The sequence below is a fragment of the Megalobrama amblycephala genome, linkage group LG16, assembly GCF_018812025.1.
Source record: "Megalobrama amblycephala isolate DHTTF-2021 linkage group LG16, ASM1881202v1, whole genome shotgun sequence".
Classification (NCBI taxonomy): Eukaryota; Metazoa; Chordata; class Actinopteri; order Cypriniformes; family Xenocyprididae; genus Megalobrama; species Megalobrama amblycephala.
Genome location: NC_063059.1, coordinates 27,663,147 through 27,688,481, shown reverse-complemented (window position 1 = coordinate 27,688,481; position 25,335 = coordinate 27,663,147). Strand labels below are relative to the sequence as shown.

At 38.6% G+C, this 25,335-nt stretch overlaps 1 protein-coding gene across 1 annotated transcript; it reads left to right on the top strand.

The window, feature by feature from the left end:
• On the top strand, positions 1–25,335 carry LOC125249202 (alpha-2-macroglobulin-like). Its single transcript, XM_048161435.1, has 34 exons — positions 1–150; positions 1,173–1,353; positions 1,456–1,612; positions 7,632–7,684; positions 7,776–7,796; positions 7,988–8,153; positions 8,259–8,343; positions 8,583–8,694; positions 8,807–8,927; positions 9,042–9,151; positions 9,244–9,414; positions 9,506–9,736; positions 9,859–10,071; positions 10,159–10,308; positions 10,556–10,681; positions 11,662–11,755; positions 19,086–19,218; positions 19,412–19,637; positions 19,708–19,834; positions 19,912–20,033; positions 20,132–20,183; positions 20,629–20,712; positions 20,794–20,970; positions 21,149–21,224; positions 21,422–21,578; positions 22,537–22,611; positions 22,693–22,855; positions 22,956–23,149; positions 23,242–23,454; positions 23,570–23,688; positions 24,543–24,624; positions 24,706–24,789; positions 24,891–24,996; positions 25,118–25,335. The coding sequence occupies exons 1-34, from the start codon at positions 65–67 to the stop codon at positions 25,156–25,158; spliced, it is 4,308 nt and encodes a 1,435-aa protein (XP_048017392.1). The 5' UTR covers positions 1–64; the 3' UTR covers positions 25,159–25,335.

The window sequence follows — 25,335 nt, the reverse complement described above, 5'->3', positions numbered from 1 at the left end:
CATGAGAGTCCCTTTAAAAGAGACGGTCCAGTTCATCTCATGACCTGGATGATCGCTCGTCATCATGGCTCTGAATTTCAGCTGCTGTTGGAAAGAGCTCCTTCTGCTCTCTTTCCTCCTGATCAGTGTTAATGGACAAACATCAAGGCCGTAAGTTTTTTTTATATATATTTTTTAATTTCTACTGAGGAAGGCAGTTATTCACTATTGTGTTTGTTTGAATAGCAAAATTATTCCAGTAAATTTCATTTAATGTTCCGGTACCAAAATAAACTACTAACAATGAATCTAAGTGTGATAAATGATCATATCATTAGTCATTGTGTAAAATAAGTCTTGATTATTTCTCCTGTATTTATTTAACTGATCTGTTTTGCACAGTAGAGGTTTGCTGTTTGAAAGACAATTTAAAGGTGCTAAATAGGATGTTTTGTTTTATACATTTTTGCAATATTACTTGAAACTGTCTTTACTAACTGATAAAAGACTATTTATTAGGTGCACTGAAAGTAATAATATTAATATACATCATCTGTGCACGAGGTAGGGCCTTATCGCTTATCAACCAATCGTTCATCAATCGCGATCATCGAGTAAACGATTGGCCCTCCGGCTTGTCAATCACTGCCGTGACATTCCTTGTGAGAGACGAGCGTGGCGCTGCTTGCAATGTTTTTGTCAGGAGACAGGAATAACAACTGCAGATTATGAGTTACCTGCGGTGAGTCCGACATAATAATTCCACTAACACGACACAGCGAATGCCAATGGTAAACACTTGTTTTTCCAATACTCGTGCACGAGTTTTGGGAGGCGTTCCTTTGAAATGAGCTGTGAAGGAGGGGGGCTGTTCTTACGCATGCGCTCATTTCAAAAACTCACTAACAGTGTTTGGATTCTCAGTTGACGAAAAAATCCTCTTTATCACCTTTTAAGGCATGTATAAGATCATTCATAATTAATGACAGTGTATTTTTAAGGGCAATATTGTTCTGAATAAACATGAAAAGTAATAAAGTCACCAGACTTCATTACACAGTTTGCTCTTGTATTCACACTTCTCAGTTGATCAATAGCAAATTAACTGTATTGATTTTCACCCCCACTTAATTTTTAAGTGTATCTAACCTATCTATCTCAAAAAATATTGTATGATCATTGTCTCTGGACAGATCTTTCATGGTGACGTTTCCAGCAGTGATTGAGTCGGGCTCTGAGGCCAAACTCTGTGCAAGTCTTCTCAAGCCCAATGAAAGCCTTGTCATGAACATTCATCTGGTTCATGGTGACCAGAGCACTTTACTGCTGCAGGAGAAAGCTGAGGAAGAGTTTCATCGCTGCTTTAACTTCAAGGTCTGCCATTAGCACATTATTATGAATATATTATTACATTTTCATCATAATGCATCTAGTTTTTGTGATGGCAGGTTGTGAAAGCAAATTATTTCTCATCAGGCTCCTCTGGTCAAAGAAGAATCAGTGCAGAAAATGAATGTCGAACTTCAGGGAGAGACTTTCAAGATGACTGAAGAGAGAAAAGTCATGTTCAAGCCTTACCATCCTCTGACCTTTATCCAGACTGATAAGCCCATCTATCTTCCAGGACAGACAGGTGAGCTGTGAATGTTTCAAAGGCTAAACCTCAGTAAATAATGCTGGTGTCACTGACATCTAAACCCTGATCACAGCTGATATAACATAAATACATCAAGTAAAGCATGTTAATATCATGCAATAAGCTGATGTAGCACCATAGGTCAAAAATGACAAATGTTGCACAAACCAGCAGATTGTAAAAGAGTATGAAGTAAACAGTTCAATGGATTTACAAACTTGTAAACAAAAATGGTGTGCAGAAGAAAAGATAAGGAAAGCAGATAAGGATGACTGTCATGTAAATGAACAGCCAAAATGCATAATTTTTTTTCTGAAAGAGGTGTTGTATAAATGGTCCCTAAACGATGGGTTACTTAACGTAATCCCAGGTTCTTTGATAACAGAGTGAGGTGTTTCACTATGGGATATCGCTTTGGGCATGACTAACTACGGAAGCTCCAATGACACCATGTCTGTCCCTGACAGACAGGTCGATCTGAGATCAGGCTCCGTCCCACCTATATCACTCAGGTCGACCCCTATTGAGATCATTATAGAGAGATTTCTTCCCGTTCCTGTGCAAGGAGGGAAGTGTTGGTGAAACACCTCACTCTGTTATCAAAGAACCCGGGATTACGTTAAGTAACCCATCGTTATTTTTCTAACTTCGCTCTGTGTTTCACTATGGGAGATATAGACCACTCCCGGATTGCACAACATGCTATACATAACGATTATGTGGGTCCCAAGCCACTGGCTCCTAGCACCGCATGTGCTACAGATGGCTCTGACACATTTAGTCTATAGAACCGCACAAAGGTGTGCGGCGTAGCCCAACTTTCCGCCGCACAGATATCCTGAACCGAAACTCCACTAAGTAAGGCCCATGATGTGGCCATTGCCCTAGTGGAGTGGGCCCTTAAGCCTTCAGGAGGTTGAGATCCTCTGCATTTATATGCTAGAGATATAGCATCTACAATCCAATGGGACAGCCGCTGACGCGACAAAGGTTTCCCTTTACGAGGAGTAGCCCAAGACACAAACAGCTGGTCATTCCTTCTGAAACCTGCTGTTCTCTCCACGTACACACGAAACGCCCGTACTGGACATAATGCATTCAACCTCCCCTCCTCCGGAGAAGAGAGAGGAGGAGGGTGAAAAGCTGTAAGCTCTGTAGTTGGACATCTATAAGAAGAGTCCACTACTTTGGGTACAAAAGCAGGGTTAGGTTGAAAAGAAACCTTTGTAAACCCTGGAGAAAACTGTAAACAAGACGGGCTGATAGACAGGGCCTGTAAGTCACTCACACGCTTAGCAGTCACCAGTGCTACAAGCAGTGCTGTCTTAAGAGAGAGAAACTTCAACCCAACGCCCTCTAATGGCTCAAATGGGTGTTGAGAAAGGGCCTCTAAAACCAATGACAAATCCCACAAAGGGACCATCTGTCTGGCCACTGGCCTCTTACGGCGTGCCCCTTTCATAAAACGACTTATTAAGGGGTGCTGACCCGCTGTCTTGTCACCAAAACCAACATGACAAGCAGAAATAGCTGCTAAATATACCTTCAGGGTAGAAAAAGCCTTCCCTTTATCTAGCAGATCCTGGAGAAAACATAATATGTCCCTCACTGAGCACTGGAGACAGGAGGTCCCTCCAGGGAGGAAGGGGCCACGGCTGACCTGCCAGTAGCTGAACTATCTCGGCCACCCAATGTCTGGATGTCCAACGTGGAGCTATTATTATCAGTGACAAACCCGTTTCCCTCACTCTGGCCAGTGTGGGTGAAATCAGGCTCAGAGGAGGAAAAGCATACAGCAGGACGTTTGGCCATGGGTGGGCTGGAGCATCCACACCCAATGGTGCATTTTCGTCTGCTAGAGAGAAATACAGAGGACATTGAGTGTTTTCCTGGGAGGCGAAGATATCTACGGCAGCCTGACCGTACTTCTGCCATATCTGCTTCACTACCTGGGGATGAAGCTTCCACTCCCCGTACAGAGGATTTCCTCTGGACAATAAATCTGCTCCCCTGTTCAATATCCCTTGATAAAAGCCTTGTGTTGCACCACACGATCAACCTTTTCGCTAACTGATGCAGCTGAAGAGAGCATGTGCCTCCCTGCCGGTTGATATATGCAACCACTGTAGAATTGTCTGTTTTCACTAAAACATGTTGGCCCCTGATGAAGCTCAGAAAATGTTGCAGTGCTAGAAACACTGCCAGCAACTCCAGGTAATTTATATGCTTGTGAATGAGCTGTGGAGGCCACACACCGTTCACCGCTCTGCCCATCAGAGTTGCTCCCCAGCCCTTTGACGCGTCCGTCGTCATAGTAACTCTCGACGACACCGCCCCCAAGGGAATCCCCGTTCTGAGTGTCGCGGGGCTTTTCCAATGTCTGAGCGCTCTGACACACATATGAGTTATTCTCACCGGTCGACTGAGATGTCGCCAGGAACACAGACGTAGATGCACGACCCAGCGCTGAAAGTCTCTCATCATGAGAAGTCCTAAATGTACTACCGAAATCACTGAAGCCATTAAACCCAGCATCTGTAAGCACAGTCTGAACGGGACTACTTTCCCCGTTTGAAAACGGGAGAGACACTGAGTGAACGACGTGATTCTCCCCTCTGTCAGATTGACTCGGTAAGAGAGAGAGTTTATTCTGAGCCCCAGATATTCTGTGCATTGCGCGGGCTCTAAGCGGCTCTTTTTCATGTTTATTCTGAATCCCAAGCTGCTGAGATGCATTAACACCCTTCCTGTGTCTCTGACCGCTTGCTCCTTTGACGAGGAGCATATCAGATAATCGTCTATGTAAGACAATATTCTTATTCCGTTGTTCCTCAACGGAAAAAGTGCTGCTTCCACACATTTGGTAAAAGTTCTCGGCACTAAAGATAGACCGAACGACATAGTTTGAAACTCGTAAGCAGTGTCTCGGAATGTAAACCTGAGATATTTCCTGTGAGACGGGTAAACGTCTATGTGAAAATATGCGTCTGACAGATCGATCGTCACAAACCAATCGCCCTGGCGGATGGACTGACAAAGCGTTTTGTGTGTCAACATTTTGAATGTATACTTTCGTAGGTGCTTGTTTAACACACGGAGGTCTAATATAGAAAGCAGACACGTGCTCCCTTTCTTTGGAATCACAAAGTAACAGGAATAAAAGCCTTGACAGCTTACCTCCTTTGGCACCACTTTGATCGTTTGTTTGTTTAAAAGAGTGTCGATCTCGGCCATCAAGACGCGAGCCGACTCTCCCTCGGCCACAGAGGCTATTATACCATTGAATTTGGGTGGTTTCATGGCAAATTGAAGTCTGTATCCCCGTAGAACTGTGTTTAAAACCCACGGGTGAGCAGTGCATGCGCACCAATTGAGTATGCGGGCCGAGAGAGTCCACCTGTATACTTCTCCCTCGTGGGTGCGTGTTGATGACGTCATAACAGTCTCTGCGTTGGCTACCACCGGAGAAGCAGGTGCTCCCTCCTGTGGTGAAACTAGGGGGGCACATTTTATTTTGGATTTTTTGCAACCTATTGCCCTTGGCAGTCTGCCTGGCTGCGATAGTGAAACATTTATTGTGTGTTTTATGTTTGGGGAGCATATCGCCCTTAGCTCGTGGCTTGGCTGCGATAGTGCATTCTTTATTATGTATTCCCCTGAAACAGTGGGTGTTTGAACACACCGTGTGAGTGCTTGGTGACACTGATGAACATCTTCCTCTATTCTCTGAACATGAGGAGAACATACAGAAACAGCCCTTACCGAACTTAGAACCGCAGGGCTGGAAACCTTCCTTCTCTTTGCAGGCGGAGAGAGAAGTGAAGGGGAACGTTTTAGTGTCAGGTCGCACCCTTCTTCTTCCGTTCCTCGGGGTGGGGTGGGCGGTTCCTAGCCGCCGCAGCCGCAAATGAATGCCCCCGTCTGTCTCCCTCTCGCTGCAGCGGCCACTGCAAAGCCCTGTCGCGCTGGCTGAGAGGGTGGACGCGGTGTTTGCTTGCGTGGTAAACAGAGATTAAAAGTTTCATCCTCTTGTTTCCTGAGGGAGCTGATTTCTCTCATTTTCTCGAGAGCTGGACCGAACAGACCTTTAGTTGGATCGTACGCTGCGTCCATCACCTCCACTTTCAGAGCGTCACCCAATCCTGACAGGTTTAGCCATAACGCTCTCTCACCTGACACGGCCAGACCCATCACGCGGCCACAGCCCTGAACCGCTCCATGCGAAGAGCGGAGAATTAAATCGTTCACCACACATATTTCGTCCCAGAGTGCTGGGTTCGGTACTCCTGTGTCAAGCTGTCGCCCCATCTCCTCCAAAATCTCAGCTTGATACACTGACAATAAAGTCACTGCGTTCAGTGAGCACACTGATTGCGCCGCGTACTTATACATCCTCTGATAGACGGACGCGGTTAAGCGTTCCATCTTGCTCGGCAACGAAATTTGAGATGAGGCAGAAATAGAGCGCCCATTCGGGTGGAGATGATAGGCCACTGAAGACTCTATCGCTGGGAGTCCGGCCAGCCCCAGCTCTCCCATCCCCTGAATCTCCAGCTTAGAACATCCTTTGGCCGGGAGCTTGCTCTTAAAGGGGCTGCACCAATGGCAAGACATTTCCTTCATGCAAGCAGGCACAGCGGGCAGGAGTTGTCTCGCTGCAGGTTGAGCAGGCGGCAGCCTTTTCCCGTCGTAAAGGTCTCTCTCTTCTCCTTCCGCATCTTGTGCTGCGGGCCAAGCTAGACCCAGTTTCGCCGCGGCTCGTTTACACACCTCATGCAGGTTACTGTCTGCCTGTGAGGCTCAGTCAGTCGTGCTGGGGGGTCTAGACTGTGGGATAGGGAATGGAGAATTATCTTCCTCTTCCTCATCATCCATGTTTAAGTCGAGGAGGTCAGAGTTGGCATCGCCCTCTGCGTCCTCGTCAACCGGTTCTTCCTCCTGTGCGAGAAGGCCCTCGAACAGAGGAGGCATATCCGGGGATTCGGCTTCCATTATGTCCGCCCAGCTCGTGGTAGCTCACGTATGATGCTCAGTGAACACATGTTTGTGTGTCCGCAAGCGACGTTTGAGTGTGTTTTGGGCCCATACACACGATGCACATTGGGTGAGGGTCCCTGCGCGAGATGGTTGCTCCACATGACGATGGACACGGGCGGGATGCAGCCTCTCTGCTCTTCGACTCATTCCCTTTGGCGGGGGTAATGACCGTCGACATGATGGCTGAAGAGTGAAAAAGGTTATCGTCGGGTAGTTATCCCTTCCAACGTCTCGCCTTAATGCGTAAACCTGAAGTTGGCTTGACGCCACTGAAGATCGTAACTTAATACGATGTAGTCTAAACAGAATAGCTCGCCTTGACGTGGACACTATTCAGAATTTACGATGTCACTCAACACAATCCAATCCAATCCACTGATGTCGCGTTCGGTGGCGTAATCCAATGGCGGTCTGCCTGATGAACAGTTTAGCGAAATCAGCAACGACGTCAGATGTGCTGAGAGAGCTTGTAGTCCCTCACAGGAAGAAAGCACAAATGATCTCGATAGGGGTCGACCTGAGTGATATAGGTGGGATGGAGCCTGATCTCAGATCGACCTGTCTGTCAAGGACAGACGTGGTGTCATTGGAGCTTCCGTAGTTGGTCACGCCCAAAGCGATATCCCATAGTGAAACACAGAGCGAAGTTAGAAAAAGAACTCTGTGGCCCCTCCGGGAGTTTGAAACTCCTGCTATAGATCATTACATGTGATAATAGTTGTCTGGTATAGGCCTACTTAATTCTAACTGGTCAGCTGATGCAAACTGGAAAGATTGTTTTGTAAAATGACGGCTAAAGCAGGCTACTGTGACAGTTGAATTTGGCTCAAAAGACATGTTCACACAGCAGCAGAATACAATCGTTAACCCTGTATTTCACCCTTAATACTGTTACGTTCACACACAGTGCGCTCATTTGCATGAGTGAAATACTGACTGTAAGTGTTATTTTTTTGAAATACACATTTATATTTTACAGTGAACTTCAGAGTTGTTACCATGGATACAAACTTTGCACCCCTTGATCAGCAGGTCTGATGTGTGTTTTCTCTTGCATTGATAAATAGACATTTAATAAATAAACATGGCTTTTAATCTTTAATTACTATTTGCTCTTTTACAGTATAGTTCAGTGGTTCTTGAGGTAAGAACACAAAACCTTCTGTACAGTCACAACAAACACACCTTTTAAATCTTATTAACACTATAGAAAATCTGTTATGTTTGCAATTAATGTGTTTTCAGAAGGCTAATTAAACATTTCTTCATTGATGGTCAGGATATGTGTAGCTGACTGTAACTAAATATCTGAACTGTGTCTTTGGTTTTAAACAGGACAGTCAAGGTAACCGGATTGGTCAATGGACAAATGTTTCTTCAACAAGATGGATTTTGCAGCGTTCTTATGAATTAAACCCAGAGGCCCATCAAGGCATGTACAAACTGAAGGCTTTTATTAGTGACAGGATGATCTCACATAATTTTGAGGTGAAAAAATATGGTAAGTCAACAAACGATTGCAGTGTTGCATGGGAAGAATTTCAATTATATGTTTGTATATTAATATCTTATTTGACTACTAATAACTCTAATTTCTGGCTTCTAGTTTTGCCTAAGTTTGAAGTTACTGTAAAAAGCCCAAATAAAGTCAGCGTTGAAGAAGAGGAACTGATAATTGAGGTTTGCGGAAAGTGAGTGCTTTATTTTATTTCCTGCACTAAGAGAGCAGTGTGTTCTTCCATTCTTGGCACCATTAAGTTACTTTGATTTAATTGTTTTGCTTCTTCTTCTTCTTCTTCTTCTTCTTCTTCTTCTTCTTTTTTATTTTTTTTTTAACTCTGGGGTCAGTTAATTACTGTAACCCTCTTCCTAATATAGTTGCTGAATTGAACCCTGGGCTGTAGATCATTAGCTTGTACCTTTTTCACAGATACACTTACGGACAGCCTGTACCTGGTAAATCATGGGTGAAAGTATGTCGTAAAAACTTGTCCTACCAAAGACATCACACCAGTCCAGTGTGTTTAGAGGAAACCATTGAGGTGTGTGAGTTGAAACACAGTACAAGTAATGGCACTTTATCTTTCCTCCATTTATCCAGTTAAACCACTCTTTAGTTAATATGCTATGTTTGTGTTCATTCATTATAATTAGATAAAAAAGACAGGCTGTGCCGTCCATACCTTAGATGCATCAGTCTTTCTGAACGCCACACTAAAGGACAGGCTTCAGAATTCTCTTGATGTTGAGGCAATGGTTACAGAAGAAGGAACAGGTGAGCTGTTGGATTTGATCAGATCCACGTTACATACATTTCTTGAGTTTCTCATTTTTGATGTTTTACTTTTATTTGAATAAATATTTATTTTGGTGTTTTTACTATTTACAGAGATCACCATGACCAAATCTGAATCTGTATCTCTCACTTATGAAATTGGTAAAGTCACATTTACTGACCTGCCCAAAACATATGAACATGGATCAGTTATAGAAGGAAAAGTGAGTCTAAAATGAGTTTGTCTCTGTTTAACACCATTGATATGTACAGAATTATTCCTTAATTTATTCCTTTAAAATCATATTTTCAACAGATCAAACTCTCAAATTTCAAGGGCGCACCGATTCAAAACAAAGAGGTTTATCTAATGGAGGGTCACAGTTGGTCCCCAAAACTGCTCCTAAATCTCACTACAGACAGCGATGGACTGGCCAGCTTCTCTATTAATACATCCAGTCATTCTAAAAGTGATATTAATCTGATTGTAAGAGAGTTTGTATTCAATTAGTTTACTTTTGTGTTCCCTGAAGAGTTTAATTGCATGAGTTATTTTTTTTTCATTCTTTGTTATCCAGGCAAGTTTCTATCAAGAGGTCCGTTATAGCCGCAACAAGCCTTACATCTCTGCGGATGAAAAAATAGTTCAGCTCCTCCAGCCTGCCGCTCCATACAATCCAACACTAAGTGAACTGATTATAGAGAATACTGAGCAACCATTAAAGTGTGACTCTGAGTTTACAGCCACCATCAAGTATTATTTTGTTGGAGAGACAATTGAAGACTTCAAAACGGATATTGTCTATATGGTGAGAACATGTGCAGTATGTACATTATTAAAGTGATGACTTAATTTTTAAATTTTTAATGTAAACAGTAATTGTTTACATTAGTCAGTTTGTTATCGATGTTTGTCATCTGTCTGTTTCAGGTCTTGTCCAGAGGAGTGATCGTTCATCATGGATATGAGAAGGTTGAAGTGAAATCTTCTAATGGAGTAGCAAGTGACACAATGTCATTCAAACTGTCTATTAGTGCAGATCTGGCTCCAGTAATGCAGATTCTGGTGTACTGTGTTCTGCCCAGTGAAAATGTTGTTGCTAGTAGCAAAAATTTCGACACTGAAAAGTGTTTCAAAAACAAGGTCTGTATTTTAGCTTTAGAAATGAGCCTCTTTAAACTGTATTACTGACTCAATTCTAAAATAAACTCTATTGACTGTATGTCACAGGTGTCTCTGCAGTTTTCTCCTGCTAAAGCAGTTCCTGGTGAGAAAAACACTCTCCAGCTCTCAGCTCAGCCTGGTTCACTGTGCGGCCTCAGTGCTGTAGATCAGAGCGTCCTGATCCTGAAGTCAGGAGAACGCCTGGATACTGACAAGGTGTGTAGATGCTTTAAGATTTAGTATTGATTAAATGTGTCTTCATAGTGGGAATCTACAGTGTGAATCAAGTGATAACAGTTTTTCGTTATTACTGCTATGATCCATCACTGTTTAAACTGACATCCCAATCTCAGGAGATTTAACTATAATCTTCATTCTTTCTTACCAAAATGGAATTAAAGTTTTGTTGGAAAATACTTGAATTATTTAGAAATCATACTGATAGTGTGTGAACATGTCACAGCTCTTCAACCTGCTGCCAGTGCAATCGGGGTCAGATTATCCTTATGCTGTTGAAGATGAGCGGGAGTGTCTGCATGTGAGACCCCGTCGAGCTGTGCCGACAGATAACGCCTATGAATCCTTAAAGGTAACAGGTGGATTATATGTGTGGCAGTGCAGTAGATAATGATTGGCAGAAGATCCCTTATGGAACAAAAATATTCGGGAATATACTGCAATATATAATGCATAATACATTACATAATGCATTTCCATATATGGGGAAACTAGTGTTTATATTTTTCAATATACTGCAATATATGCATTGACCATGTATGGCTATGTATTGATACACATAAAATATTTAGAAATAAAGGCAAAAATAGCATTACATGTACTGTTCATAAAGTTTAATCCTTTATTGTATACATATATTACACATACATGTTCCCATATAGATTTGATTGTATGTACACACATTTATACACACATTCACTGAATGAGTTACAATCAGTGGTTACAACAGATTTCTAGTTCCCAACATGCTTTGCTTCCAACTGTTAAAGGAGAGTAAATGCTAAAATGAAATGTTATTTCATGTGTTTTGCTCAATATTAATTATGGAGGAGATATACTAGTGTTTAATGTTTTATTATTTTGGAATTTAAAAGTTTTTCTGGTATGTCTGAGTTTTTGGGGTTACCATTGTGCTGAAGAGTAGAGTCTGTGGTTAGGTTAATGATTGGCCAGAAACAATTATTATTGTAATTACTTTATTTAAAAAGTAATGGCTATGCTTTTTACAGCACAGTGATAGTTTCTTTGTTAGACTCATTAGTACATGCTGGTGTTCTTGTACTTTTCTTAACTAGCTTAAAAAGCATGAAACATTTATAATGTAAATAAATACAAGAAATATATTAATTATACATTTCTCCATATATGTGTGTTTATGCTGCATGAGTAAATATATCTGCAGTATATTGCACATGCAGTACCATATCTGATCACATATATGTATATATATAAATATATATATAAAGTAAATGAGTAAGAGTAAATAAATGCATAAAAACGTCTTCTTGATTATGCTGACAATTAAAAGTAAGTTGAATTTCCATTTGACAGAGAGTGGGATTGAAGATGGCAACAAATTTGGTTGTGCGAGTCCCTCAGTGTCTGTCATACAGAGGCTTGATGTATCACCGATACCATGACATAGGTACATGTACTGTTATTGCAATCTAAGGTATGTACTGTAGGTGTTTATGATATATATATATATATATATATATATATATATATATATATATATATATATATATTTAAATAAAATATGTTCAATTTGTAATTTGTTTAATTTGTAATTAAACAATTTTTACAATTTTACAATTATAGTGATGTAGTAGAAAAAGTATGTTGTTGGCGTTTTTTTTTTTTTTTTTTGCGTTTATTAGTTAACTTTAAATCAGTGTTATTATGGGTAACAAAAACTTAACTTAACTATATAACTTAAAACTAAATTAAAATTAATGTATTAATGTTGGCAGTCTTAAAGTCCAAAACTAAAATAGCTGCAAGCAACAATACAGGGCAAAACAGCAGAAATAGAATGTGCATAAAAAACTGATTTCAGAAGTAAAGGTGAGAATGAACTCAAAATGAATCAAAGTAACAACATTACACACACTTTCATAAAGCTGTACCTGGCAGGAATTAAACCCACAACCTTTAGATCACATGCTTGTTGCTTATCGCTGTGTGCCACTCGGACGACATGTTTTCACCTACACTCTCAGAAAATAAAGTACAAAATTGTACCTTTAGGGGTACAATGGCTTGTCACTGGGGCTGTACCCTTATGATTTGTACCTTAAGAGACCAATTTTGTACCTTTAACAGTACAAAAATTGACCCTTCAAAAAGGGGACAAAATTGGCTTTGACCAGCGTACAATTGTTGACTATAATGAGATATATATATTTTACACACACACGCTGAATTAAAATCAGAATTTATTAAATCCTTTTCATTTTCACATTTTACAACATTTCATTTAAAACACGTTTTTAAACATTCCATATGAGTCCATCTTGCCGGGTGTTAAAAATGAACACTGAAGCAGTGTTAAAGTTAATGAGATAATTGATTGATGATTGAGTGATGATTGACAATTAGTGGAGACACCTGATGTAAATTAGCAGAATCATTGAAGGAAAGAGAGAAAAAAAGTGTTAATGTTTTATTGGACGTTTCATTTCAAGTCACCATAAAAGAGGTTAGCATTTGCTTTAGTTGGGCTCTTGTCTCTTTACCTTTTATTATTAATTTTTCTCTGGCTGCTCCAACTTTGTGTTTGTAAAGCACATTTGTTATGGTCACCATATAATATAATGATTTTATCATCATGCAATGGCCTGATGTAGTTTAGAGTCTTAATCTCTGACCGTGTGCTTGCTGTGTAGCTTTAGTATTAATGATTGTAGTCCTGTGATTTTACTTTTTTTAAGAATAATACATTATGCACTGAAGCATCAGTGTTTAAACACACACAGACATCAAGAATCAGCATATGATTCTCAAGAACGGTGACGATAAATAAATACAAAATACTGACAAACAGATCAACTCTGAACATCACAAAACAAGCTACTGTCACAACAAAACAACAGAAAAATAAAAGCAAACATGAACAATCTACGCAATTTACAGGACAATTCAGCTGCATGATTTATTCATGCAGCAATGCATGATGGGAGCCATGGATGAGTTTTGATTGGTGGCTCCCATCATGCACTGCAACATGAAGCACTTTGTTTGATTGTCACCATTGTTGAGGGTCATATGCTGATTCTTGATGTCTGTGTGTGTTTAAAAAAAAAAACCCTTCAGATTATAAAAGCTCTGCTGGATCTCAAGCGGTAACAGATTTACTATAAAGAAATAATATAACATCTATATCACTGGTTAATACTGGATTTGGATGTCACCAATGAATCTGCCCATTTCACAATGAGAAAACACAACCATTATGACTGCGCTTCCCAAAGCATTGTTAACCTAAATTGATCACATTTAGCTCAGATCATAGCTTTTCTGGCCATAACAAATGTGCTCTACAAACACAAAGTTGGAGCAGCCAGAGATAAACTAATGTAAATAAATAGAGTCAAGAGCCCAACTAAAGGAAATGCTTTTCACCATCATGGTGACTTCAAACTAAACTTTCGTTAAAACATTAACATCTAAACATCTGTTAATTCTCAATAAGAACGTTTGTTGATGTATGACAGAAATAAGATCAAACTGGTTAATAATAAGTGTAATGTTTAATGGCTGGAAGTCAGTTGTAGTTGTTGTGTCTCTCTCTTTTTCTCTTGTTGTTTCTTCAATGATTCTGCTTATTAACATCAGGTGTCTCCACTAATTGTCAATCATCACTCAATCATCAATCAATTATCTCATTAACTTTAACACTGCTTCAGTGTTCATTTTTAACACCCGGCAAGATGGCCTCATATGGAATGTTTAAAATGAAATGTTGTAAAATGTGAAAATGAAAAGGATTTAATAAATTCTGATTTTAATTCAGCGTGTGTGTGTGTAAAATATATATATATCTCATTATAGTCAATGATTGTACGCTGTCAAAGCCAATTTTGAAGGGTCAATTTTTGTACTGTTAAATAAAGGTACAAAATTGTCTCCAAAGGTACAAAACTGGTCTCTTAAGGTACAAATCACAAGGGTACAAATTTGTACCTTTGTATCATTGTACCCCTAAAGGTACAATTTTGTACTTTATTTTCTGAGAGTGTACTGCTGGGGTTCAGTGCTTCAAGCGAGGATAAACCCAAAATGCAGATTTTGTATATAAATGCAGTGCATGTTATATTTAATAAGTTCAGATGAGATCATTCTCAGAAAGAGACAATGTCTGGAAAAGAAGCAACTTTTGCACCACTTCTGTGTGAGAATGAGTTAAAAAAAAAAAGGGCATTACTTAGCATATTAACCAAATTAACCAGATTAACTTAATGGTAATGTAACTTATGGTTTACCTGAAAGATGAAGAGTGACAATAGAAAGAATAGCAACTGGATAGCATGCTAAACTAACTAGCGTAAGTCAACAAATATAAAATATCCGTTCTATCATTTCTGTGTGACTCAGTCCAAAGATAATCTGATCAGATTTTGGACAAAATTGGACAAAATTTGTAGGCGGAGCAGCAAAAAAAATGTTTTTCATTTACTTCAATATGGCGGGCAGGCACACTGAGGGAAAATGACATATGACACATTGTCAGAATCAACATAAATCAGGTAACAAAATGACAGAAAATTGGACAATGTTTTCAAGTTATAAACATTTTTGCAAAAATCCTTATATGTCTGGAACACTAGGTGGAGCTGTGCTCAAACTTCTGATGCACCTTCAGGACATGCTGTCGATGATCCCTACCCAATTTTGTGATTATACGTTAAATCGTTTAAAAGATATTGCAATTTATGACAAAATGGCTGACTGATGTTTTATCCGATCGGTTTCCTCGGCGTCTGCATGACACAAGGAATCCATAGACACCAAGATCATGATTTTCTGATTTTAAAAAATAGCCATTTTCATATCTCATGACCTGTAGGTGGTGCTGTTCCCAAATTTGGCATGGACCATCAGATAATGGTTCTGATGAAACTTACCAATTTTCATTTCGATTGATCAAAGTTTGGCCGATACAGCCTCTGAACCAATTTTAGGTTCATTGTTAAGTTCACAACATCGTAGCTTTTGAACAAAGATGAATAAAAAAATTCTGTTCAGTCATTTCTGTGCTGATCTGTCCAAAGATCATCTGAGACAATTTTCATAAGAATTGGGTAAAATTTGAAGGAGGAGACATTACAAACTACCTTGTAACCAATCACGTCAACGTGCCAGCGGGCTTTAGCATATCATTACCTGACCACGCAAGGGAGTCTCAAAACAAGGTTATGCCCAGGGGCGGACTGGCCATCTGTGTGATCTGGAGAATCACAGAACGGCCGGTACTCCAGGACGGCCGGCGGGCCGGCCCACCACCCGCCACACATGCAGTCATCACCTGTTTTTTCCCCCACTAATCTGTTTCACACTCCAGTACTGTAGGTGGCAGCAATGCACCATTAAGTTGAATGCCAGCTGCACTGGCCGTGGCCACCAAATAAGGAGAAGAAGAAGTGGAAGAGTAGTTGCTACCTGTCTGATATGCAAAGAAAAAGTCGCCGTTCAAAGGGACATTCACATATCGCGTCACATAAGCGGCCGCGCCGCATTCTCCTTCTTTCCAATGCGCTTTCGCTCTAGTGGCGTCTGTCGTTGCTGTGCAACCATGAGCCGCGCTCTCAATCGCTTCTATTATGAGCGCGTTTGCCTAAATTACAGTAAAAGCACTCGACTTTAAGTCACGAACGTTGATTTAAACCACCAAAACGCGTCCGATGCAACCATTAAACGTTACCGATGCTCAAACGGCATCTTGGTCAAATGTGTCTCAGCTGTGTGAGCAGAAGCGCTGCAGGTGTCTGTCAAGAAACAGAAGAGTGTACAGATGTATTCAGGGATTGTATTTGTTCAGTACAGTGTTGTTCAGTGCAAAATTTTAATGTCATTTAAGCTAACATAAAGAAAGGGAAAATACTTCCACTAGATATTAAAAAGTAATAATGTATCTAACAATGAGAGATTTTTATTTTTTGGCAAAATAAAGTTGATATATAGCTCCAGTTTTTTGTTTATTTCTGATCCCTCCATGCCACAAGTGTTGCTGGTTTTGTTCCTAAAATACTATTTTTTTTTATTCCATGCACCTTGTTGGATGTGAGAAGTCGCACCAGACTATTGCAATTAATAGTATTATATTAGTAGTATTATATTATTTTATTAGTAGTATTATATTAGTAATAGTATTATATAATTATATTACACTCTGTAACAATGAGAGAGACATTGCTGTTTACATTTAGTATGGTAAATAAGATATTTATAGTATAGGTATAAAAATATTTTAGTAGGCCTAATGAAATTTGAAGTAAATGAGAAATAATGCAAAGGAAAGTAAATTTTCTGAAATGTTGCGCTTTCTTGCGCTTGAATGTTAATATGGCCCTCCTATGAGGTGTCAATCACAGAAACGGCCCCCCGACAATTTGAGTTTGAGACCCCTGCTATACGAGTATTCAAGTTAAACTAGAGTAATATGCTTTTAACACAACATCTAGTCAACATCAGTGCTATTGCTATAATTTGGATGGTATAGTATCATGAGCCACAGTCTTGTGACACTCATGCCAGGCGTTATTGTTGTTGTTGTCGAGTTTCCGCACGCCGATTGCTTTGGGCCGGGCCTAGTCAAAGTCCAGGGCCGTTTTTTAGTCCCAGTCCGTCCCTGGTTATGCCGGTATATTTTTCTGTTGATATGAAAAATTGGGTAGATTTAGCAATATGGCAGGTGTATGATGAATATTACGATGTTATGATGAACTATATATGCCTTTCTCCACTGACATTCTGCGTTGTTCAAAGCATTTCTAAGGATTCTGATTGTTAGAAGGCAGCTGTCTGACTTTGAATTTTTTTAAACTTGAATCCTGGACATTTGATATTTAACAAAATTGAAATTTTTTATGGCATACATGTATTATGTGGCACTACATATGTATTTTCAAACAGTGTATTTTTTGTTCTGAATTCTTAGACTGCAAATATTCACTTCTTAATATACAGCTTCACATTTTTAACATGAAGAACTAATTCGAAACACCAAATTCATTGTTCTAAAATTCAAAAAACTGTACATTTTTATAACATTTTCAATAAGACATCAACATCTAAACCTCTGCTAATTCTCAGTGAGAACCTCTGTAGACGTCTGACAGAAATAAAGTTAATCTGGTTAGTAATAAGTGAAGCTGGTAATGCTGTTTTTGGAGTGTTTCAGGAACACTGAAAGAATGTTTCACGAATATCAAACTAACCTTTATATAACATTCTACTAACATTAAGGAAACTAGACATTTTTATGTTCTTGGAATGTTACAAATCAATGTTCCTTGAATGATGAATTTTAAATCAAAATTAAGTTGAAAGAACACTGATAAAGATGAATAATTGAGACTGTAAGTGTAACAAAAAAAAATTACTTGGATAATTTGAGTAGCTCTCTTAATTTGGATTTGTAGCAAAAACATGTTTTGTATAATTACATATTGCACGTCTTATCCTGAGTAATCTAGACAAGGCTTTAAAAACATGTGCATTTCCAACATACTATTTAAGTAACATTTACTTAAAATATTTACTGCTGGATTTGGCTGATGCAATGAACCCTTTTCACACGGTGAAGACATATTATTTTTATTGCGAAGCAGATAAAACTTTACTGTAAAAAGCCCAAATGAAGTAAGTATTGAAGAAGAGAAACTGATAATTGAGGTTTGCAAAAAGTGAGTAGTTTATTTTATTTCCTAGAGAGAAGTGTGTTCTTCCATTCTTAGCACAATTAAGTTATTTTGATTTAATTGTTAATTGTGTTCTTTTTTTTTTTTTTTACTCTGGGCTCAGATACCGTAACCCCCACCCTAATATATTAGTTGCTTTACTCAACCCTGGGCTGTAGATCAGTTGTTTGTACCTTTTTCACAGATAAACTTACGGACATCCTGTACCTGGTAAATCATGGGTGAAAGTGTGTCGTAATAATTTATCCTACCAAAGCCATCACACCAATCCAGTGTGTTTAGAGGAAACCATTGAGGTGTGTGAGTTGAAACACAGAACAAGTAATGGCACATTATCTTCCCTCCATTTATCCAATTAAAATAAGAGAAAAATTGCATTTTAAAGAAGTGAATATTTTGAAAATACAAATGTAGAAAATTATGCCATAACAAAAATTCTGTTTCGTTAAATATCAAATGTCCAGGATTCAAGTTTTAAAAAATTCAAATTCAAAACTATATAAAATGGCACTTAATATTCAATTCTGTTAAATGACACTTGTCTATAATTCAAATTTACACAATTCAAATTCAAATCATTTTGTCATATTTCCAGCTCCATAATACAACAGTCGTTTTAGGGCTTGACCCCTGAATAAAAACTAATAAACTAAAACTAGAACACTCTGACAACGCTAAAATAAATCTGTATATCAAAATAAAATAATGTGTATTAAAATGATGATCTGCCTTCTGTTTGATGTTAACTTATGACTGTATATACTACACTGTAAAAAATCAAAAGTTGAGAACTTAAAAGTTTAAGGCAACAAACTTCAGCAGATTTCTGAGTTTTCTCAACTTGTTTTTGTTGGAGATTTTTGAGTTTTCTCAACTTTTTGTTGTATAAACTGAATACAAGAAGTTGAGAACTAAAAAATCTGCTGAAGTTTGTTGCCTTAAACTTTTAAGTTTTCTCAACTTTTGATTTTTTAGAGTATATAATTGGTTATATTGACATGCTGTTCACATATATATCACTTAAAATTACAAAATAACACTTTTTTTTCCCAGTGATGTATCAACATGTTCCAGTAGCAGTGATGTCACAAATTAGTGATTTTGATAACACCGACAGAGATTCTCCAGCAAAGACGATTCGGACCGTCTTTCCAGAAACGTGGATCTGGCAACTTGCTGAAGTGGGGTATGTGAAGCATCATCAGTACATTTACCATCATATTTATCTGATTACTTATCTTTAATACATCATCTCCCCTCACACCCACAGGACAGAAAATACCTTGCTTGCTTTGCAGATTCTGTGTGTGCTGAATGTTATTACAAGAAAAATGCCCAAGACAGAATCAGATATACCTATTGTTGTAATTCCTCCACAGGGACTCTGGATCAGTTCAGGTTCCTGTCACGGTTCCTGACACCATCACTTCTTGGGAGACGGAGGCCTTCTGTCTGTCCTCTGAAGGTCTGGGTCTGGCTCCTCCTGCTCAGCTGACAGTTTTCCAGCCCTTCTTCCTGGAGCTCTCTCTGCCTTACTCCATCATCCGTGGGGAGATCTTTGAGCTGAAGGCCACTGTCTTCAACTATCTGTCCAAGTGCATCATGGTGAGATTTCACACCCAGTCTTATCAAATCATATCAAATATGCCACTAATCATGTGTGGTTGATTGACAGGTTAAAGTGACTCCAGCTCCTTCCTCAGACTACACTCTCAAAGCCTCCTCTGATGATCAGTATTCATCCTGTCTATGTGCTAATGGAAGAAAAACCTTTAAATGGATCCTCACTCCTTCTGTTCTTGGTGAGTTTTCCAGTCTGAATCATTGTTTCTCAGTGTTTGTGTCTGTTGTATCTTCACGTACATGTCTTGTGTTGTAGGAGTCTTGAATATTACAGTCAGTGCGGAGGCAGAGGCGTCCCAGACTGTGTGTGACAATGAGATTGTGAGCGTCCCAGAGAGAGGACGCATTGACACGGTCACACGAAGTCTGCTTGTACAGGTCAGCGCACGTCAAACAGATTTCAGACATCATTTACTCATGATCATAATGCTGCTTATATCAGTATGATATGTGGATTTTATTGTTTCATTCTGCAGGCGGAAGGAACTGAAAAGACAAAGACCCACAGCTGGTTATTGTGTCCAAAGGGTTTGTCTGCAAATATTTCATCAATTTTGGTGTACAAGCATTGATGATGATGGAACCCTTTTGCTTTTGTTCAGTTTTGGGGGTTTTCTGACTCATCAATATGTTTGTCATACAGTCTGTAAAGACTAATTGGGTCTTTATATTCTAAACACAAACTCCAACTTCATCAAAATTAGTACACATTGCATATTGAACATTTTGAGGACACACCAAATTTGAGTACCAGTAGAGGGAGCTAAAATATACAGTATCCAAACTATTCTCATATGTCTCTGCTGAATTGTGGCTATTTTCTCCCATTTTCCAAAATGTGTGAATCTCAATAATTCCTGCTTGTGATTATATTATTATTATTATTGGGACTGCACAGATGATATTAGAATGTTAATTTTATAGTGTTACTCATCTGATCACTGATGTGTGTTTCTGTCTCTCTGGTTCATAGGTGACATTCTCTCAGAGGAAGTGGCTCTGACTCTTCCTAAAGATGTGATAGAGGGATCAGCCAGATCCACTGTTTCAGTCATTGGTAACATTTACAAATACAAGCAGAAATTAGGAGATTGGGTTTGGATTATAAAATATATTTTAACTTGTGTATGGTTTATAGGAGACATGTTGGGTCGGGCACTGAGGAATCTTCACGGATTATTACGGATGCCGTACGGCTGTGGAGAACAAAACATGGCTGTTCTTTCTCCCAATATTTACATTCTGCAGTATCTGGAGAACACGGAGCAGCTCACCTCAGCCATCCGAGAGAGAGCCACCGGCTTCCTGAAGAGCGGTGAGAGACATAAATCATTTCAAGAAAATACTAAGAATAAGAAAATACTGAGATGGTTTGATATCAAATTATACATTTTTCAACACACCTGAATATCATTCAGTAAAGCTGAATCATCAGACACATTGAATTTACCCAAACAAACTGTTGAAGTGTTAACCATTATCACACTAAACAGGATACCAGAGACAAATGAACTACAAGCATTTTGATGGATCATACAGCACATTTGGTTATGGTGATGGGAATACATGGTAAATATATTTTCACTATTACTTTTGTTAATCAGAAATAATATCAAGGTAATCTACAATTATAAACCTGAGAGGATACAAAAAACACATTTAAAAATGTGTCTCTAAATTCAGTTATTTGTTTTGCGATTGATGATGGATGGAATTCATTGAAACACCTGATGAAAGTTTTTGAATTATATCTTCCACACCACCAGGTTGACTGCTTTTGTCCTGAGGTCTTTTGGCAGAGCACAGAAATACATATTTATTGATCCCGAAATTATTCAGAGTGCAAAGGAATGGTTGATAAACAGACGGGATTCAGATGGCTGTTTCATCCAACAGGGAAGACTGTTCAACAACAGAATGAAGGTCTGTCAACTTCTATCTCTGTATCTCTCTCTCTCTGTCTATCCAGAACACCATAGCAACCACCTAGAAATGGCCTGGTAACTGTTTAGAAAACCTTTTTTTTTTTTTTTTTGGTAAAATATTTAGACTCTCTTAAACCAACATCAAGTTTGTCTAGATAAACTTTCCTTTAAAGGGTTAGTTCACCTCAAAATTTTAATTCTGTCATTAATTACTCACCCTCATGTCGTTCCACACCTGTAAGACCTTCGTTCATCTTCAGAACTCAAATTAAGATATTTTTGATAAAATCTGATGGCTTAGTGATGCCTTTGTTGACAGCAAGATAATTAACACTTTCAGATGCCCAGAAAGCTACTAAAAACATATTTAAAACAGTTCATGTGAGTACAGTTGTTCAACCTTAATATTATAAAGCGACGAGAATACATGTTGTGCACCAAAAAAACAATACAATAACTTTTCAACAATATGATGGCCAATTTCAAAACACTGCTTTGAAGCTTTATGAGTCTTTTGTTTTGAATCAGTGGTTCGAATCGCATATCAAACTGCCAAAGTCACATGAACTATTGGATTTTTCTAAACACTTATGACTTAATGAAGCCTCGTTTACTGAAATCACGTGACTTTGGTGCTCCGAACCACTGATTCGAAACAAAAGATTCGTAAATCTTTGAAGAAGTGTTTTGAAATCGGCCATCACTTGATATTTTTGAAAAGTCGTTATTTTGGCGCACAAAAAGTATTCTTGTCGCTTTATAATATTAAGGTAGAACCACTGTAGTCACATTTTTTATCTTAAAAACATCTTAATTTGTGTTCCGAAGATGAATGAAGGACTTAAGGGTGTAGAATGACATGAGGGTGAGTAATAAATGACATAATTTTCATTTTTGGGTGAACTAACTCTTTAGTTTGAGTGCTTTATTTATAATTTATTTCCCATATATTCCAGGGTGGAGTGAATGATAATGTGACCATGACTGCCTACATTACTGCATCATTGCTTGAACTGGAAACTCCAGTCACTGTAAGTTCATCTACAGGAAACACAATATAAACTCATAGAAAAATGACACTCACAGCGTCTGTTTCTCTGTTTTTGTCACAGGATCCTGTCGTCAGTAAAGGTTTGTCATGCTTGAGGTCCGTCATTGAGGATGTCAAAAACATTTACACCACTGCTCTGCTCACCTACACTTTCAGTCTGGCTAGAGACACGGACACTCGACAGCAGCTTTTCAAGAAACTGGAGGATGTTGCTATTTCAGATGGTAAGAGGTTTGTTTCTGATGACTTTCTGTCATCATTTATGACAGTACTATTGTTTTTTGTCATGCTCATTGAGTTACTCTTGTGTCTTTTGTCATTAAGGGTCTCTTCTCCACTGGTCTCAGTCTGCATCTGCTGATGACTCTGATTCTCTGGCAGTGGAGATCAGCTCATATGTGCTGCTAGCTGTTCTCACTGCAGATTCAGTCACGACAGCTGATCTGGGCTATGCTAACAGGATTGTCAGCTGGCTTGTGAAGCAGCAGAATGCCTATGGAGGATTCTCCTCCACACAGGTTACTCAAACTACTCCAATAAAACACATTATTGTTGAATGTGCTGGTGTGAATGAGTAAAAGTGACATTACTGAACTCATTTATTTCCCAGGACACAGTGGTGGCTCTTCAGGCTCTGTCTTTGTACGCCACCAAAGTGTTCAGCTCTGACGGCTCCAGCACAGTGACTGTACAGTCAGCAGGAGACTCTCACCACTTTGAGGTCAATCAGGACAACAAGTTACTGTACCAGGAGAAGCAGCTGCAGAACGTTCCAGCCAAATACAGCATTGAAGTGAAGGGCTCGACCTGTGTGTCTGTGCAGGTCTGTAGTGTGTCCAGCTTCATTTACTCACACTCACTTTCTCTCTTGGCATTTTATGGTTATTCTGCTGTGAGATGATTTATGAATGTGTTTTTGTTTGTGTTGATTCTCTCAGATGGCTCAGTTCTACAACATTCCCACTCCTACTGGAGCTAAAACATTGAGCATTGAAGCTAAGATTGAGGGAGATTGCAAATCATTGGGACAAAATTTCATTTTGAACTTCACTGTCAAGTAAGAAAATTTGTATTCCAGTCAAAAGACTTGAGCATGATTATGACTTAAATTTAACTGGTAACACTATAGAATACTGGTCTTTCATTAATGAATATCTACACAGGAACAAATGAATAATGCATTGTTTACACATTAATGAGTAATGCATTATTAACAATGCATTATTTAATTCTAAAGTGAAGATCATGGTAACCCACTAGTAATGACTGAAGTATTACCAAATCCATCAGAAGGAATTACTAATTATTTGGATCAGTATTCTACAGTGAGAAACATGATAACTCTCTAGTAAGTCATTGTAAATTTTTGAGGTTTAAGTAATGATGCATTATGCATCATTCATGTTAATTATGAACCTGTATCTAGTAGTTCTTAGTAGTTTTCTGGGAGGAATGAAAAAACAGTAGTTACTGATTTGCTAATATTGAACTACCACCTTCAACTAAGCACTATTACTTACTAATTCATTAATCAGAGTTTCTTGTTAGTTAATAGTAGTTACTAGTGTTAATAAGGCATTACTCATTTGTTCCTGTATAGTTATTCATTAATGAAGGATCAGTATTCTAAAGTGTTACCCGTTAACTAACAAATAAATCTTTACTGAATATTTTTAACATCTTAATAAACACAAAAGCAATATAAACTGAAATGACATATCTCAGTAGTTAAAACTGCAACACTAAACACTAACTTGAGAAACAAGATTTTTTTTTTATCATTGACACATAATTTGAGTGTAAAATCTCTGCATGTGTCTTGTTAATTATTCTGGCTTTTGTGCTCGCTTATTTGTAAATTTACAGTATGAGGAATTTAAGAACCATACCTTTTCATTTGCTCTTTTCCAGATATGATGGTCTGCAGGAAAGAACTAACATGGTCATTGTGGATATTAAACTCTTATCTGGATTCACAGCTGATACATCAATGGTGCATTTGAGTGATTCATCACAAAATTTAACATTTCCAGAGTTCACTATTTAGAAATTAACCAACACTTTTTCTCCACAGCTTGGAACTTCTTCTGCAACATACGCATCACTTGTGGAACGGGTCGATTCTAAAGATGATCATGTCATTGTTTATTTGAAGGAGGTGAGAGAACAGCAACATTCATATGATTTTATGTCATTAGGTCGATTCAAAAACACTTTATCCATAATGTCCATGACTGATGAGTTTGTTTCCTCCTGCAGATCCCACAAAACATTCCAATGAATTACCAGCTACAAATGAAACAGGTTCTTCAGGTGAAGAATCTCAAGCCAGCTGTGGTCAAAGTGTACGATTACTACCAAACAAGTAAGATTTAATATGCCAATGTTGAATGTTTTGATCATGTGATGCACAGTGTTTATTCAGATTTATTCCATGTACAGGTTTCTATTGTTGTATGAATGTGAACATCTTCCTTTTCCTTCAGGTGATCAGTCAGAGGCCGAGTACTCCTTCCACTGTGAATGAAGCTGCTGAAGTGTGTCGCCTTGTAGTTCAGCTTGGATAAAGATGTTTGAACACTCTAATGTTTAATATTATAATGTTTATTCTTTATCCTGGACAAAATTATTTTCAATCCATCATTGCCAATCCTTGACTATTCAATTCACAATGCATATGCTTAATAAAAGTGATGAAAACACA

Excerpts from the sequence above, each read along its gene's own strand:
- LOC125249202 (XM_048161435.1), top strand. The coding sequence starts at position 65 with ATGGCTCTGAATTTCAGCTGCTGTTGGAAAGAGCTCCTTCTGCTCTCT. Across the intron at positions 19,219-19,411 it reads TGGCAACTTGCTGAAGTGGG|GGACTCTGGATCAGTTCAGG; the intron begins GTATGTGAAGCA and ends ATTCCTCCACAG. Across the intron at positions 21,579-22,536 it reads TGTTCAACAACAGAATGAAG|GGTGGAGTGAATGATAATGT; the intron begins GTCTGTCAACTT and ends CATATATTCCAG.